This window comes from Prinia subflava, chromosome W (assembly GCF_021018805.1).
Source record: "Prinia subflava isolate CZ2003 ecotype Zambia chromosome W, Cam_Psub_1.2, whole genome shotgun sequence".
NCBI classification, from domain to species: Eukaryota; Metazoa; Chordata; class Aves; order Passeriformes; family Cisticolidae; genus Prinia; species Prinia subflava.
Window position 1 is genome coordinate 8,818,984 of NC_086282.1, and position 18,772 is coordinate 8,837,755.

The following is an 18,772-nucleotide window of genomic DNA, read 5'->3' on the forward strand; positions in this document are numbered from 1 at the left end:
AAGAACGTTTCTTTCCCACAGTCTGCCACTAACTTCCTTGTCATTTAAATGAAGCATATTATTCCAACCTGCATGTATAGAGGGCAAGGGCTTACCATGTCTGAAAACCATAGCAGGTTTGGGTAGTAAGTGAACATGCCATAGATAGGGTTGAGTAGTTCTTTTAACAACAGGAGGAAAAATTCCTTTGTCACTCCTCCAGCATCAACAGCTTCCTCACCATCAAAGATGACCTGTAGAAGAGGCAGGTCAGTGACAGGGATGCAGAGCTGAGACTGAGTGAATCAGACCCCTCTCTAACTGAGAGCCATGCAAAGCAATTTGTCCAATATGCCCAAACCCACAGCAACCCATGAGCTCATTTCAATGCTCTGCCTGCAGGGACAGAAAGGGAACAGGAGTGGCAAATCAGGTATTTTGAGAACATTTAAATCCTTATGCAAATTATAAATAACCACCTGTCGTCCCAATAATCAAAGCAGCAGCATGACACCAGTTACTAAAATTGTGGCAATCTCTCAGAGATAAAACACATCCTATTGTAAACAGCCTCTCCTGAAGAAGGGCAGAACAGAAAATGCATAATAACACAAAATGCTTCTTCCCCTGGCCCTTGTACACTCAACATGACAGGAGAAGAGAGAAAACCCTGTGCTTGCCTTCTTGTAAACTATCCACTACCAAAGCACTCCAGGAGTCAGAAAAAAGATTCAATCCTTGCACTGACTAGACCAAATGTTCCTGTGTGCAACACCCATGGAGAAGTTACTGCATACTGGTGAAGTGGTAATGTGAAAGGCTGAAAGGCTGCAGAAATGTTTGCTAAATGAGAGGGTGCTAAAGATATGGGGGAAACTTACTTAGAGGTTTTTTCAAATCAATGTCTGGATGAATGCTCAACTCCCTTAAGGCATCACCAACTAAATTACTCCTGCGAACATGAAGTACCAGGAAAGGGCTTCTGGCCAGCAGAGGCTCCAGGGTGAGAAGCATGAAGACATTCTGCAAATTTGCACCATTTATTGCAACCTGTAAACAAAAGAGAAGTGAAAAGCAGCCATAGCTCAGCTTCCTTCTTCCTATCAAAGTAAAACAGTTAACAACTACATGCCTGGTGTTCCTTTCTGCCTTTTTTGGCAGGGTTCAAGAATCCCATGCTCCCTCTGTACTGTGTGTGTGCCTGTATACCCTGTTCCCCATTTCCCACACCAACACTTTTAGTCCATTGATCAATTCATCACATTTGAGCAACAAAGCTTAAATTTCTGAACTTTTTTTTTTTTTTTTTCATTAGACAGGTGAATGGGAAGAAGAGGCTTTATTCATGCTCTTACTGAGTCAAGAAACTCAGTGTGAACACACTCAGGTAAGTGTTTGTCCAGGAGGGAAAACAGTGCTAGAAATATAACAAGCAAGGAAGGAGCCAGCTGACAAATGCTTTTGGGAAGGCACCAGGAATCCCATCACATACAATTCAAAGCCCTCATCCACAAGGATTTTCTGGAGTTGGACAAGGCACAAAGCCCAGTCTAAGCTTTGGCTGCACTTAGGTTACTTCTCTTGCATTGTCCACATTAAATTGCAAATTCACATTTAAAAATTCAGTTTAAAAGTCAGTTAAACCTGGGGCAGAAATCCACCAGAGACCAGGCTTCCTCTGTTCCAGCACTCAGAGAACTACTGGTTTCTCTGGCATCTAAGTGGTTGTCTTGCTAAAGATCCTGTCTCTCAGGACAACAAAACCTATGGCAGTCTGCTGTTCTGCCAAGGTAAGGTCAGTATCTCCTCTCAGCAGTGCACTGCTGACAAACTGGGCAGCTGGAAACATGCAAGAGGCTGACAAAATGAGAGCAGGAGCAGGTGACTGCAGCATCTGAGCATAGGCCAAGCCTCTCCTGCCTTGCTGCAGGCTGTGCACTCACGCAGCCACAGAAAAGCCAGGAGATGGGTATTACACAGAACTAGCACCATGGCCACAAGTGACTGTGATGACAGTTTTACACCCTGAAGGAACCAAGGACCTCAACAAATTTATTTCATAGAGGAAGGGACTAGTCCCAGACCCAGCTACACTGGATGAGGGGTCAGTACCCAACACTTTTCCTGTCTCAGGAGACACCACTGTGAGCAGTGCCTGGGACATTTATACTGGCACAGAGGCCAGCTGCCCTTGTCACAGCCTGGCTGTGAGCTGGCTTGGCTGCCACCTACAGGGTGCTGGAGCTGCACGCCTGCTGCCAGCACACTCCTGGAGGGCCCCAGGGCTGTGCCCCTCACTGCAACTGGGTGGGTGGGTTGCTGGCAACAGCTGCTGCCTGCAACCACAAACAACATCAGGAGCTGGTCTACAACACTCACCTCATTATTAGAAGGAACAACCACTCCTGCAGCAGGCAGAAATTTCGAAACAAGAGTCCACTTACCTGAACATTTGTCTACTTATCCAGTCTTACAGCTCCTCACCTTACTCCTTATCCTTGGATTATCATAAATACATAACTACTCCTTCCCTATACAGTTTAAATTTCCACCACCTGCACATCTGGCAGTTCTGATGTTGCCAGACAAACATTTTGAAGGGAAAGACACCAAGCACTGCCTCTGCAATATCCAGGGCAAAGAGGTTCTCCAGCTACACTGCTCTCCTGTATCATGGAAACAATAAAGTGTTGCACACTGCAGCTCCCAGTTAACACCTTTTCCATGCAGGCACCATTGCAAAAGGCAGAGAAAAAAAAAGTGTCAGGAAAATTGGAAGAGAGAATGACTACCTGCATCTGTAATTCTGCATCTGTCTGTAACATCTTGGTCTTAGCTTGAGCATCAAAGATGAAAGGGTAAGAGCAGAGTCACAGCGTCCTGCAAGAAAGGCAAGCAAGATTTGTTCCTATCCACAGCTCTAGGAGCACTTCTCTAAATAAGAGTCTTGAGAAACAATTTTCTTACCTGCATGATGGATGGCCTTACTTTCTGTGAAGGAAAAAGAGAAGTATGAAAATCTTTTACTCTTTCAATTTTGTGTCTTGTAGGTATTTTTGGATGGACTAGTCCAAAGGTGACCCAAAGTAAATTTTCCTCCTTTGAGACCAACAATCCATTTTTCTTTCTCTTAAAGAAAAGTATGGGAACTTCCTTCTCAAGAAACTGCACAAGTCTAATGCAAAACATGAACATCAAACATTACTAAGAGGACTGATGGGCATAGAATCCTGTGTTAGTCTGCCATGGGTGAAATTTGCTCTTATGAAGAGTAACAAAGGCAGAAACCATATGAAACAACAGGAGAGACCATAAGGCCACTACATGGTGATACAAGAACAGCCCTGCAATGCAAATTGCTTGTAATCAGCCATATTGACACATTTTTAACTATCCCTTACATAAATTTAAGTCTGTACTTTATTGTTCTGCTCACTAAAGGTAAGCCCACAGCAGCGCTATTTAAATGATGGAAAGTAGAGGATAGGGACACAGCATACACAACACTTACAAAGCCCATGAAAATACATGCAGAAGTATTGCTACAGTCAGGATTTATTCTTGCAGCATCCCTTGGCAGATGTTTTTTGGTGCTTTTTTTACACTTGGGATTCCTTTCCTTGCTATAATCTCACTGGGTTCCCACACAGCATATTCCAGCCCTCAGTTTAGATATCTCCTTTCTTACAGATGGGAAAGTGAGACATAAAAGAGGTGAAGGGTCTTACCCAAGATCACCCAGCAGGTTACTGGAAGAGCCAGGAATAGAACCCACATCTCTTGAGGCTTGGTTCAGTCCCCTAGCCAGAACACCACACTGCCTCCTCTTACAGAGCAACATTTTAACATCACTGGCTACGTTATTCACAATACCTGCCTAAACAGCAGAAGTAAAGGGCAAAAATTATAATTTTAGAATATAGGACTTGGCTCCTGAGGTGTTGTGCTGGTTTGAAAGCAAAACCAGTGACAGACTCCAAGTCAGAAACACAATTTAATAGGAGAGAGAGGAAAAAAAAAAGTAAAAGTAAAATAAAAGCAATAGCACAAAAAAAACACTGACAGAGTCAGAATACAACCTGACACCCTGTTAGGGTGGTGGTAGCAGTCCAGATGAAGCAATCTTGTTGAAGCAGTGATCCTGTAGAAAGGTCTGGTAGCTCTTGTCCTCTGGGAATCCAGTGGGTAAGGCCTGCTGTACTGTCCCAAATCCCAGATTATATCCAGGTGGGAATTCTTGGCTCCTCCTCTTGGGTGGAGCATCTCACAATGGGCTGATATCATTCCATGAGTCATGCAGTGGGTCCTAGATTGCCCATTAAACAGACATAGCTCCCAGAGGGAGCTACCTATGAATCATGGGGCGAGGCCTTGATGGCCCATTAACAGAAGATAGTCCGGAGGGAGGGGGCAAGGGAAACACTGCCCCACCTAGTTTCAACAGCTTCTGAAGATGGTGATAGAATACATACTTTGGGCACGTCTTATATTGTAACCTAGGACAGGTGTTGATTATATTAAAAGGATCCAGTGACCAAATTAATCCCCTTGTGCAAAGACTGAATGAAATTCACATGGATAATCACAGAGACTGTTGCAAGCTTTGGTTATTTATTGTTAGCTCCAACTCTTTTGACAGCCTTTTAAAGTCAATTTTGTAAAGCCACAGAGCACTCAGATCTGAGACACTGAACATACAGAAGTTCCTATGCTGAATACATTATGCTCTCATTTAGGATATTGGAAATATAGATCTACAGCCAGAGACACAAACATGGACAGCTATTTCATGACTATGCATAAAACCTCTTACCATTCCAGCCTGATGCAAAAACCACATGAGGTAATCCTCCTGAATGTCCACCAAGCTGGAAATCTCAGGGATATAAAACTTATCATATTCCACGTGTTTAACCTTCTGATTCAACTAGTGAAGAGAACAGATGGAAATATTTGACATATTTTAACATATTTTCAGCATTTTTCAGGTTTGCTTTCATAAATTCAGTTATAGTAGTTTGCAACAAAAGGACCCAGAAAGTTTTGCAAACAATACACAATCTCTTATATTTTGGTACAAACCAAGAAGAATCAACTAAACCTCTTTCTAACTTATTTTAGTTCCCTCTCCTCCTCACCCCAATCACCCAGCAACAACACAGTGAGAGCAGAGACCATCAAGGGACAGGTGTTTGTGATGCCACAGTGCATGGCCCAGCAGCAGCCTTCTTTAGGGTAACTTTATTTCTAGTCTTTGAGACAGGACTAAACAATCTTCAGGAACCCTGGACTTAGGAAAGCCACTAACATCTTTCCCACATTGTGACTTGATGGACAGTGACACAGCTCACAACTGGCAAAGGGCAGACAAGACTGAATCATCCTGAGCCAACACATGCCCAGGCTTTCCTCTCACCTTATGGAGTTTCTCCAGAAGCCTGAGAGCAGCTGTAATGTAGCTGCTGAACAAGACTGGGATCAGCAGCATCTTCCTTCCACTGAGGAGGTAAACCACTGCACCTTTATAGAGATCCACAAGCTGGAGGAAGTATCTTGGGCACACCTGAGACCACCAGTTATCTGGAAAGCAGAGGACATCAATATAAACCTTAAATCAAAGGCCAGAGTATCCCCTAAATAAGGGGTTACAACTGAAAAAAACGGGAACACATCTGAAGACTCTCTCAAAAAACTTCCCTATTCCTGCCCTAGCTGTAGCAACAGGAAAGTGAGGCAGTCATCTAAATAGTAGAAACTCAAAAGCTCCTCCCTTTCCACTTCCATCCAGCCACACACTTTTCTAGCAGGTGTCAGAGCCTGTCTCCTGACACATCTGCACTAAAAGATTAACTCCCCCTATTTAGAGAGGCTGATTTCTTTTTGCCAAGGACAGGTAACCCTTACTTTCCCCTGAAGGGACCCTGACTATTAGCTTCTTTCCTAGAACCAATCACCTGCGAAGTAAAAGCTGGAACCTAGGATTCTTTTGGAGGTCTGACTGCATCACACAGCATTTTACATGATAATATCAGGTTTAGTACAAGACAGCCTTAAGAAACAGAGTAAGATAACAAGAACAGTAGTAGCTTAACAAATGTAACAATCATTAAGTGGCATATGTTCTGTTCAGTTTAAAATAAGCTCAGAGGAAAACATATCAGAAATAAAAAGACTCAGAAGTGAGAGAAGAGTTTAAGTGTTCAGCTGTTGTGGTGTGGGTTTTTGCTTTGAGTTTTCAGGCCAGCTTTCTATTTCATTTGTGTGTTATGATTTAAATTATGCATACCGTTATATGTCAATTCTTTTACTTGCCAGCTGGCCACTCCCTAGAAGTTTTTTCATTGGTCCTCAAACCTTTATCCCTTCCCTAATATCCTCCCTTCCCAGTTGTCAATTCCCTGCATCCCTGCCCCTGTTTCTAAAACCTTCCTTGCCAATTTTCCCTAGCTCGATATATCATTTGCTATTTTGTATTGTTACACTCCTTTTGCTATTTCTATTGGATTCAGTTCTGTATTCCCTGCCTTAGGCTCCTCCCTGAGTGCACCCTCATTGGTTGTTTGCTTTGTGTTGCCCTTTCTATAAAACCCATGGCCGGAGGCGTGCTCTGGGGTTCTTGGGGTTCAGCTTTAGGCTTTATTCTTCAGTTGTACCTTTAATAAATCTCCTCAGTTTACCCCAAAATCCGTCTCGCCTCTGCTTCATCTCTGCGCCCTAGAAGCGATCGCTGAGAGCATCGGAGTCCCTGGGCAGGGAGGAAGAGCTCCCCAGGGGAATGTGTCGCACCCTAATGCTGCCGTGTGCGTCCTGGGAAACACACACTGTGACATTCAGCTTAATCTCAGACCAACAGGTTTGTCTGTATCTTGTAGAGGAAAAAATAATTTAATATTACATTTAGTATTCTTTTTTTTTTTACCTTATACAGAAAAGATACTTGTGGCAGTGTATTAATTTAATCAGTTATGCTTTGTATATTTTTGTACTCGTTTGGTTCTCTGTACCCCACTCCCCTGATGGTCCCTTTGTTTAACTCACATGACTCCTGTCTGCACCTGCACCTGTTATGCGGCACACGGTTAGCTGTCTGTTATTTTTTCCCGCCTTTGTAAATCCCTCCTATTTTCTCCTGATTGGTCCAAGTCATGTTCTCCTACCCCCGGGTCCCCTAGCAACTTGCCCTGGTTGGCCAGCAGTGACTGACCACTCCCTTTGCCCTCCCCCGATTCACCCCTGACAAAAACCCACCGCACACTCCTCCCCCCGGACAATCCCGGGCTGGAGAGGTGTTTGTAATAAACCCTCTGTTCGTCTGGAATTTGTTTCCTCCTTTCGTTCCACTGCCTGTCGAATTACCATCGCTCACACAAGCCCCTGATAGGACAAGAACCCACAGGAGTCAGTACTGCTTGCGCTGCTCGCGGTCTGACTCCCCTACGACGTCTGTCGCGGTACCTGGGCTGGCTGGCGATAGAGCCATCGGCTCTGAGTGAGCACCCCGACAGCGTGTTGGTGTCCACCGTGGGGCCTTTGAAAGGGGCTTTCAGAGCCTTTACGGACCCCCCGGACAGGATTGATGGGCACCGGCGAAGAGCCGAGCCCATCTGGATTAATCCCTGGCCGCCGCGCCGCCCCGGGTTCGAGCAGCCTCAGCGAGGGACCGCTCCCCGGGGAGGGGAGGGCAGCCGTTGTCGCCGCGTTCCGAAGACGGTCCTCCTCCGGCAGTGGATTTTCTGGAGCCGTTTTGTAGTACCCACGCCAGGGCTTCTTACGTAAGTAGACCCCCCCCTAGACCGCGGGGCGGGTCAGTGGGGACGGGGTTCCCCTTGTGGCAGCCTGTGGGGGACAGCCCCCCCTCGCTGCGGTCGCGCGACCCCCGGGAATCGGGTTTTTCGGCCCCCTGTCCCGGGTCCGTCTCCTCTGGCGGCTTTTCGTTCCCTCGGTTGTTTTAAAATTTTTGTGTGTGTGCGAGCGCAGGCTCACGCGGGGCTGCCGGCTGGTGTGGGTTTTCGCCGGCCAGCCCGTTTCGGTTTCGAGCCGCGTGCGCCGGCATTTTGCAGCGGCGGTCGAGCGCGTGTTACACCGGTTTAAAAAGGCGCGCGGCTGCGGAGTTTTTTCGTTGCGATTTTTCGTTCGCTGGCTTCAGAAACGTAGCAGACAGAATGGGTGCTACTCTGTGTGCTTCCCAGAAAGGAGTGTTTTACAGTTGCGTTGCGTTGCTAGAAGCTAATAATGTTACGTTTTCTAAGGATTGTTTAAAAAAGCTAGTCAGATGGGTTTTCCTGCACTACCCGAGAGTGTCCCCGCCGATGGTACACACCTCCCGATTTTGGGAGCTGGTGGAAAAGAAACTATTACAATTAGGCAACGCCGGGGAAAAGCACACACAAAAATTCGCTTTCTTAGTTTTGCAATTAAAGACGGCAGCAACAAAAAAGGGAGTGCAGAAAAGCTCTCAAGAAACACAGCTTGCCCCGGTTTCCCTTCAACCCAGTCCCAGTCCCTCTGCCCCGAGAAGGGGAATTTTAAGGAAAGCAGCGACCCAGAGGGTTGCTAGCCCAGGCTCTCTGAAAAATTCCATGCCCCCGAGCCCCTGTAGTCTTAGACAGACTGCTGGGGACTCCTCGAAAAGCTCTGGCCAAGCGGATCAAGGACCTTTCCTTCCCCCAGCTTCCCCGAATTGCACACCCAAGGTTCAGTTTAATTTAGGTGCGCCACACTGACCACCAAATGGCGGCTGTGATGAACCTAATGGCGCCCACTCCTCCACGTGGCCGCCACCCTTCTCCCCTCCCCCAAACCCTTTTCTTTCCTCCAACCCCTTCCTTCCCTCAGCCCCTCCCATAGCCCCTCCCCGGACCCCTCCCTCCTCCCCAAAGGTCCCACCCACTCGCCCTGCCCCTCGACACGCCCCTGAGGTGGAGCCGAGTCCATCTCCCTGCCCCGGAAGGACGCCATCTTGCCAGCAATTTTCCCACGCCCTCATTTCCGGTTCCCACGGTTGGGAGCCGGAAGAAATGAGCGAGGGTGAACCAGAGGTCACTCTCTCTGCTGCGCCTGTCACCTACCACAGGACACGTGGTGGTGACACACCAAAACCCAATTGGCATGCTTTTTCCCAAAGCATCATTTGGGATTTATGCAAGGCGCACAAGGAATATGGCAGGGAGAGTCCCTACTTCCGTGGCCTCCTCACTGCTGATCTCGCAGGTGTCCATGTTGTTCCTGCAGACCTCCGTCAGCTTTTCTCTTGCCTAATGAATGGCACAGAGTTTATGCTCTGGGAGGCAGCATTTAAACAGGCCCTGCGAGAAGCAATGCCTCAGTTGCCCTTCCCAGCCATCTATGAACAGGGCAATCCCCTCTCCCTTGAATTGCTTTCTGGTGAAGGTACCTATGTTTCCCCTGAGTCCCAGGAAGCCCTAATACCCTCGGCAGTCCTCTCTATTATAAAAGATATAGCCTGCAAAGCTTTCTTTTGTTTACAGCCAGACGCACCATCACCACCCTATACCACCATTAGGCAAGGACCTTCTGAATCTTTTGTTGCTTTTGTAGAGCGGCTCACCAGAGCAGTGGAGGTTCAGGTTAAAACAGAAAGTGCACGGGAAGGTATTATAGGGGAGCTTGTTTTCGTTAATGCTAACGACCTGTGTAAACAGGCAATTTTGAGTCTTCTCCTAGATCCGCCCCGCACTCTCCAGTCCATGCTCCAGGTGTGCCAGATGAAGGTGCCCTTCCTTGCCCGGAGGAACCCACCACCACCCTCCCATGCAACTTTTCTGCCCAAGGCTGTGCACGCTGCAGACACATCCCAACAGCCTCGACATCGTCCGCCTCAGCGGCGACCCTCCTTCGGCAACCGCCCTGGTCGCTGCTTCTTTTGCAAAGAGGAAGGACACTGGACTGCCAACTGCCCTAAGAGACCTTCAAAACAGCGTTCTCCAACTACACCTCCGGGAACGCTGGTGCCTTCCCAGGCACAGCAAAAAAACTGAAAGGGGAGCGCGGGTCCACCCAGCGTGACGACCCCAGTCGGGTGGACCGGGCAGGGAACCCCAAAGGGGGTCAATTGGATGGACATTTTACATCGGACTTGACATCACCTGAACATGACATAGCAAAACCTATTCTCACCACCTCTTCCTTTTTTGAACCCTACAGGTTGCATCTCACCAGACCATTGTACCTGACGGTTAGGGACTTTCATTTCGTCACCATAGACCCAAGGAAGTTGCATTGGTGGCCAATGACCGGCGAAGGTAAGTTCATCGTCATCGGTGATTGCAAATATACTCCACAGGAGATTGAGGTAGTCCCGGGGACACTTCACAACAACCCCAGGGCCCTCATTCTCTGGCTGCGCTGCACTCATCCGCCCACATTTTTACCCAAGGGCCAAGTCATCGCACAAGCAATCCCATATGGTGACCCAGAACATCTTACCTTTACTGTGAATGCTGTACATCACATTTCCACTCGTAAGCCCTTGGTGCAATGTACACTTACTGTGGGAGATGAGTCAATAGATAAAGATCTTCTTTTTGACACAGGAGCAGATGTTACAAGTATTCTGACCACGGAATGGCCGTCACATTGGGCCCTGGAGGACGTGGCCGGACAGATCCGGGGTGTAGGAGGGTTCCAATCTGCAAAACAGTCAAAAAGCGTGGTAAAAATTACGGGGCCAAAAGGACAATTGGCTGCCATCCGTCCTTTTGTTTTAGATTACCAGGAACCCCTGCTTGGAAGAGACCTCATGGCCCAGTGGGGGGTCACAATTGAAATTCCCGACCCCTCGCAAAATTTTTGGGCAGCAGCTGCTGAGAAGCGCCTGACCCTGAAACTGAATTGGAGGACAGATAAACCAGTCTGGGTTGAGCAGTGGCCGCTAACAAAAGAGAAATTACAGGCGCTTGAGGAGCTCGTGGAGGAGCAATTAGCTAAAGGTCACATCGTGGAGACTAATTCTCCATGGAACTCGCCCGTTTTTGTCATTCGAAAGAGTGACAAAAAACGATGGCGCCTCCTCCACGACCTCCGCCAAATTAACGAGGTAATTGAAGATATGGGGTCTCTCCAACCTGGGATGCCTTCCCCAACCATGCTTCCACGAAATTGGAATCTGGCTGTAATTGACATAAAAGATTGTTTTTTCCAAATTCCTCTACATCCGGACGATGCCCCGCGTTTCGCCTTCTCGGTTCCTTCCATCAACCGAGCGGCCCCAAGGAAGAGGTACCACTGGAAGGTGCTCCCGCAAGGGATGAAGGCCTCCCCAGTGATGTGCCAACAGTACGTCTCTTCCTTACTGTCCCCTGTGCGCGCATCCACGGAGGGGGTTGTCATCCACCACTATATGGATGACATCCTCGTTTGCGCGCCGACCGAAGATGAACTTACACGAGCGCTTGACCTTGTAACAAATTCGTTAGTTGCTGCAGGGTTCGAGCTGCAAAAAGATAAGATCCAAAGGATGCCACCCTGGAAGTACCTGGGCCTGGAGATTGGTAAGAGGACCATTGTGCCTCAAAAACTGGAAATTCGGACAAATGTCCGTACCCTTGCGGACGCCCATCAACTTTGCTGTGCCTTGAATTGGGTAAGACCCTGGCTAGGTCTGACCACCGAGGATCTAGCCCCTCTTTTCAATTTATTGAAAGGGGGAGGGGAGCTCAGTTCTCCTAGGGTGCTTACCGCAGAGGCAAAAGCAGCATTGGAGAAGGTCCATCAGGCAATGACATCGCGACAGGCACATAAATGTGATCCCGAGCTTCCCTTTCGGTTCATCATTCTGGGTAAGCTGCCACATCTACATGGGATCATTTTTCAATGGGACACGAGTGCAAAAACATCAGCACACAACACCAAGGGCCAAGGCAGAAAGGACCCTCTTCTTATTATAGAGTGGGTCTTTCTCAGCCACCATCGGCCCAAAAGAATGACACAGCCACAAGAGCTTATGGCTGAGCTCATCCGCAAAGCAAGAACGCGGATGAAAGATTTGGCAGGATGCGACTTCGAATGTATTCACATGCCAATTGGACTGTCAACAGGCCAAATGACCAAACCCATGTTGGAACACCTGCTTCAGGAAAATGAAGCACTTCAATTCGCTCTAGATTCCTTTACGGGCCAAATTTCAATTCATCAGCTGGCCCACAAATTATTTAATTCGGACGTAACATTTAAATTGGCTTTAAGGAGTGTCCAGAGCAGGAGACCTCTCGATGCGCTGACAGTTTTTACTGACGCGTCCGGGAGTTCTCACAAGTCAATAATGACTTGGGAGGACCCTGAAACTCGGCAGTGGGAGGCAGACGTTAAAGTGGTTGAGGGTTCACCTCAAATAGCCGAGTTGGCCGCTGTCGTCAGGGCACTTGAGAGATTCCCTGGACCTCTCAATATTGTAACCGACTCCGCATACGTAGCGGGGGTGGTATCTAGAGCAGATCAGGCAATTTTACAAGAGGTGTCCAACACAGCTCTGTATGAGCAGCTCTCGAAATTGGTCAAACTTGTCTCCCACCGAGAGCAACCGTTTTATGTGATGCATACCAGGTTGCATACCGATTTGCCTGGGTTTATTGCTGAGGGTAATAGGAGAGCTGACGCTCTTGCTGCCCCTGTAGCGATAGCCCCGTTGCCTGACGTTTTTGAGCAGGCCAAGCTCAGTCATCAGCTGTTCCATCAGAACGCGCCTAGCTTAGTTAGATGTTTTAACCTCACACGTCAACAAGCTAAGGCGATTGTTGGCTAGTGTCCTTCCTGTCAGTCCCACGCTGTGCCTACCCTGCATGCCGGAGTCAACCCTCGTGGGTTGGAGAGCTGTGAACTCTGGCAGACGGATGTCACCCACATTCCATCATTTAGGAGACTGAAGTACGTTCACGTCTCCGTCGATACCTTCTCTGGCGCTGTCTATGCCTCTGCGCACGCAGGCGAGAGGGCCCAACATGCCATCCAACACTTTGTTCAGGCCTTCTCATTCATGGGCATCCCCAAGGGAATCAAAACAGACAACAGCCCTGTGTACAAGTCCAAGGAATTTGGTGGCTTCCTGCAGCAATGGGGAGTGGAGCACAAGACAGGCATCCCCCACTCCCCCACAGGCCAAGCAATCGTAGAAAGGACCCACCAAGAGATCAAGAGGGTCCTTAAGCAACAGCAACAGGTGTTAAAGGTGGAGCCGCCGGCAATCAGATTGGCCCGAGCCCTTTATGTCATCAATTTCCTAAATTGTTCCTTCGAAAGTCCCAATCCGCCCATTACCACACACTTTGGGTGCAATAAGGAGTGGCAGTTCGATCCCAAGCCCCTGGTGCTGGTGAGATCGCCTGAGTCAGGAAAGGTAGAGGGTCCATTTGACCTGGTGACGTGGGGGCGTGGGTACGCCTGTGTCCTCACGCCTACCGGAATCAAATGGATACCTGCCAAGTGGGTAATACCATTTATTAAAAGGAAGAGGGAGCGTGACGACAGTGTCCCGCAGGTGGCTTCGGCGGCATTCCACCGTCGAAGGCGAGTCTCCTCCAGACCCTCTCTTCCCATCCTGTGGGAATGGGACCATGACCTTCCCTTTACCTATTTTTGTGACCCAAATTAATAATTTTTGGCCCCCCAGTTTTGTTTTTCAGACCCGGACCCAGGATGCTAAGCCTCCCGACCGTGCTCTTCCTGAAAGGTTGGGGCCTATCAGGATGAGCCAGGTCCATTTTAAAAACATGTCTGTTGATTTTGTTTATTATTTTAATTGTTTGTCTTGCTTTCGGACTAATCAGGAGATTGTTAATTAAGTTAGTTTTAAGTTCCACATCTGCCCCCTCTCCGGCTGCTGCTCGGGTTGCCAAGGCCACTACTCCTGAAGACGAGTTGAAGGATCTTGAAAAGGAGCTTGAGGAAGAAGGTGACGGTGAAAACCTCGCAGACGATTAGTGGCCAACTCAACAACTTTGAATGTTGCCTGGACTCTGAGCATCTGCCGGACCCCCCTCAGTTTCGTTCTTTTTAGTAAAAAGAAAAGGGGGAGATGTGGCAGTGTATTAATTTAATCGGTTATGCTTTGTATATTTTTGTACTCGTTTGGTTCTCTGTACCCCACTCCCCTGATGGTCCCTTTGTTTAACTCACATGACTCCTGTCTGCACCTGCACCTGTTATGCGGCACACGGTTAGCTGTCTGTTATTTTTTCCCGCCTTTGTAAATCCCTCCTATTTTCTCCTGATTGGTCCAAGTCATGTTCTCCTACCCCCGGGTCCCCTAGCAACTTGCCCTGGTTGGCCAGCAGTGACTGACCACTCCCTTTGCCCTCCCCCGATTCACCCCTGACAAAAACCCACCGCACACTCCTCCCCCCGGACAATCCCGGGCTGGAGAGGTGTTTGTAATAAACCCTCTGTTCGTCTGGAATTTGTTTCCTCCTTTCGTTCCACTGCCTGTCGAATTACCATCGCTCACACAAGCCCCTGATAGGACAAGAACCCACAGGAGTCAGTACTGCTTGCACTGCTCGCGGTCTGACTCCCCTACGACGTCTGTCGCGGTACCTGGGCTGGCTGGCGATAGAGCCGTCTGCTCTGAGTGAGCACCCTGACAGATACTCTAAAGTGATGACAAGCTGATCAAATTTAAGAGAATACGATAATTTAATCTTCATGATATACAAAAATCTGTTTCTGTAGAGGAATGCACATTTATCTGGAACTGAGTCTCTGAATGAGGGTGAACTAGATAAGGTAAATTAGATTAACCTCCCTAGTAAGTGTTCTTTGAAATGATATTTTACTTCTAAATTAAAACAATTCTTATATGGTACTTGCCCAGCACTTTGCTGGGGTTGGTATCCAGATGCAAAATAGCCATTGCTAGAGGAAGTGTCAGAGAGATGTAATACTTGGAGTCTTGGAATGGTGGGAATTCTGGGAGAATCAGATAGATCCTCATTGCCTCAACATCTGGTGGAGAGCTGGACAGCTGAGGAATCAAAAAGCTTTCAAAGCTCTTCAGTATCTAGAGAGAAAACAAAACAAAAAAGACGATTTATCCTGGGTGATAGAGCACCTACAATGTAGATGATGTTTAAGAGCTGATGAAATGGCAAAACTCTGTTTTAAAAGTCAAACCCAGAGTGAAAAAACCCAAAGCTATAAATATTATAGCTAAAAGTGGCAAGGGGAACGTGTATGCTTTTATCCCACAGCTCTGCATTTGTGAAAGAAATTCTGAGTTAGAATAAATTATACAACCATGAAGTACCCAAGTCCTGACAGACATAATAATTACAAATATAACATACATGGAGTTTATTTCAGCAGACATTCAAGTATTAAATGCCATGAGATAAAACTTGTTTTTAAATAAAAGCCTCTGAGACACATTCTGAGGAAGTCAAAAGCAGCCCAGGCCAAAGGAGAAGTACCATTAAGTGTCTGGCTTTTAGATATGCAATGCAACCTTTGCCCAACAATGCTGCTGGTACTTGCATGTTAGACAGGGACGAAGCCCTAATTTTCCCTCCGAATATCCAAATCTCAGAAGTGCAATACCTGCTCTAGGAGAATGGAGTGCTGAGAGTTCATCAGCTTCTCAAACAGCACTCTCGTGTAGTTCACATCAATCCCTGGGATCTTTGGACTGGTTTTAAAATGTTCATCAATTCTTTAAAAAAGAAATCACAGACAGGCATACGTTTAAGGAAGAGACCCCATTACCTGTATATTGACGTGGCCTGAGAGTCAGCAATAGAGAAACAACCACTAGGGAATTCATAAGACTAGAAACAAAGTCTCTCCCTTCTGAATTCCTCCTTGTGTAGGGCTGGGATTCTTACAGAGAAACACTTCATCAAAGTCTCTGGTGTCCCCAGGACTCCTTCACTGACTTAAGAGAGCTGTATTAGACACTCTGAAGGGGAAGGCAGCTATTAGACAGGATGCATTTGCCAGTTTGATGGTGTGACTGTAACAACATAAGGAGATGAACAGGCCTGCTGTAGTAGAATGGCTGTTCCCATAACAGCACAGGCTCCAGGCTGGAAACAGCTGCCCAGAGACACGCCCATGGCACAAAGCACGTCAGGCTGTGCTCTGCAAAGGTACTGCTGGGTGTGCTCAGTCACACAGCCATGGAAAGGCTGCTCCCCCATCTAATCTTGTAATACAAACAGGCATACATGGCCTTAAGATACAGGAGGGATGCACTGGGGTATTTCTATCAAGTGCACCTTGACATAAGACTTCACATATAAAGGTACATAGTTAAATACAGCCTCATTTAAGGCTTCAGAATTTATCATTTATTTGGTCAAATATTTTCTGTAGTAGTTAAGTCCTGCACTAGCCAAGACACCACTGAATTGGAAGAACAACTGTATTTGGCTGACGAAGCCATAAACTCCGCTCATTTCCACATTCAAAGGAGACGTGAGACTATTTAAAGTGACTCAACAACTTGGATACCTCAACAAGGGTTTTAAACCAACATGACACAACTTTCCTGATGCAATAACATGTCCCAACACTAGAGAAGAAACCACTGGACACACAGAAAAACACCAGAATAATTAGCTAACTATCTTCTTTTTCAAGTTGCTCTTGGAATGTATTATGCAAAGATTACTCAGAGTAAGTTTTTCTTCACCTAGTTACAGGTCATTTACTTATCACATCACCAGAAAAATTTCTCCTCCTCCTCATCTTATGCTGTTACCTCCTCAACATTTACAGACAGCCAACACAAGCCTTCCCAACCCACAGCCTTTGACTCAGCTATATGCCTTACAACCTTGTCACCACCCATTGTGAGTTACACCAGTTTGAAATTCCTCCTTTTGTAAGCAGGAGCACAAAACTTTCCACGTGTGATGTCACCTAAAAGGAAAGCACTTCCATGTTGCCCCGATGTATTTTCAAGAGCAGCCTGTGTGGAAGTATATTTTCACATGCATCAGCTAGCTCAGCTGGGTAAGAGACTGTTCAGATACCTGGCATCCCTAATTTCCCTTAATGTCCTATTCTTATCCCTCTCTTTAAAGATATTGGTATCTCTTTCATTGTGGCAACTCCAAGAAATCTGTGCCACTTACAGTACACTCAACATGCACTCTCTTAGACCATTTGCCTTCCTTACCCAGGTCTGACCATCCACCCCTTTAGGGGACATCCTCTGCCCTCCTGCCTGATCAAAAAAATCATATCTCACTGCAGAAGTGAGTGAAGCAAAGGGATTCCAGTCTGCATCAAGGGAAAGCCATACATCTGGCAATTTGGCTCTTACTTCTTCTCCAAGAAGCTTCCATTCCAGCAGGCAGCTGAGGACAGTATCTGAACATTACTTTGCAGCAGGAAGACAAAAGAAAACAGAGATACAGGTTATGAATGGATGCCTCAGTAAATCTCTCCACCTCTCTTTCCTTCCTTTTATGGGAAACAATGTCAGGATAACCCCTTTAGAGGCACAGAGGGCAAGACTTCATTCAGGATCATGTAAGGTCCCTCTTTGAAAGGAGGAATTAGTGCCTCCTTTACACCTATTCTGCCCTTCTCAAGGCAGGCACACTGGGGAAAGAACTTAATCAGTCTGTTCACAAGTTCCTGCTGCTTTTCATGAATTTTAAGCATACAGTGCAGGACAACTTTAAAATCAAGTTCCAACCCATCATTGCAGACAATGCTAAGGCAGCCTCAAATTCTTCTGGTTTTGCTCAGAAGCTCTCACCTGGCAGCCTCGTGACTGGCAACTCCTCCCCTTGGAAACGACCAAGAACCACACTTGAAAAATTTGACAAATTTTAAGTGAAAGCATGGCACGGAAGCCAAGAAAATTTTTTAAACAGAACTTTCAACAAAAGGCTTGTCCAGTGCCACAATATCTACTTGACAGAATTAGAACTGTTCTTTTCTAAAAGCTTTTGCCTCCAGACATCTAAAGTTTCATCATTTATTAAACAGGTGTAACATGTTTCATTTAAGGTCCGGAAATCATCAGCAGGCAAGGAATTCTGTGAGAAGATAGAGATTTCAGCAGAGACAAGGCTTGTAAAACAATTCCTTCCTATGCATAATTTCAGTTTTAATAAATAACTGATAGCTTCCTTAGTGTGATATAGTGGGTTAATTTGTGTTTTTAGGGGTTATAGTATGTTAAAATCAGGATTTGGTAAATGTTATGTAGAGTATAACCTAAATTGCAGCCAACCACGGAATTGAGGAATTCCAAGGCAGGCACCACCCAAAAGCCACCATTTAGGAGGACACAATGAGATGTCGGAACTGGAGATGATGAGATTGGCATCAGAAAGGAAGACACATTAAGATAAGGAATCAGTTCTCCTCCCGAGGGCAGCAGAGCCATCAGAGCCCCATCACCACAATGATCTCTGGAGGAGAACGCCTTTCCATTCAAAAATTCCGGCTTTCATGGCTTTTATTCACCCACTGGAGGACTAAAATTGACACTTCTCCCTCCCATAGGAGACCCTATTCAGCAGACCAATGGCAGCAATGCATTTGAATAACTGTTCCAGGGAAACAAAGAACTGTAGGGAAATCTTATGCCAGGGGCAAAATAAAGTGTATAAAACCTGGACCCCAAACGAGGCCAATTTGTGAACCTTTGGGAGACTGCAGTGCGGTAGAGGCTGCTGTGTGGTTCACCCTTTAGGCGATTCCCGGGTTATCGTCACCATAACTCTGCTGGTTGGGCTTACCCAAATTCTGTAATTTGATTTTTAATAAACCAAATCATATTTTCAACTGGACTATTGGATTGGCATTTATAACATTAGTGTGGTTT

At 46.8% G+C, this 18,772-nt stretch overlaps 1 protein-coding gene across 1 annotated transcript in view; it reads right to left on the bottom strand.

Moving 5' to 3' along the window:
• LOC134563442 (probable E3 ubiquitin-protein ligase HERC3) overlaps positions 1–18,772 on the bottom strand; it is an 86,813-nt gene that overhangs the window by 10,722 nt on the left and 57,319 nt on the right. The window contains 12 exon segments of the mRNA XM_063421359.1: positions 96–233; positions 291–292; positions 861–1,029; positions 2,772–2,847; positions 2,849–2,859; positions 2,947–2,970; positions 4,793–4,906; positions 5,396–5,559; positions 14,800–14,989; positions 15,526–15,637; positions 17,255–17,311; positions 17,854–17,978. Coding sequence (XP_063277429.1) covers positions 96–233; positions 291–292; positions 861–1,029; positions 2,772–2,847; positions 2,849–2,859; positions 2,947–2,970; positions 4,793–4,906; positions 5,396–5,559; positions 14,800–14,989; positions 15,526–15,637; positions 17,255–17,311; positions 17,854–17,978 — 1,182 coding nt within the window.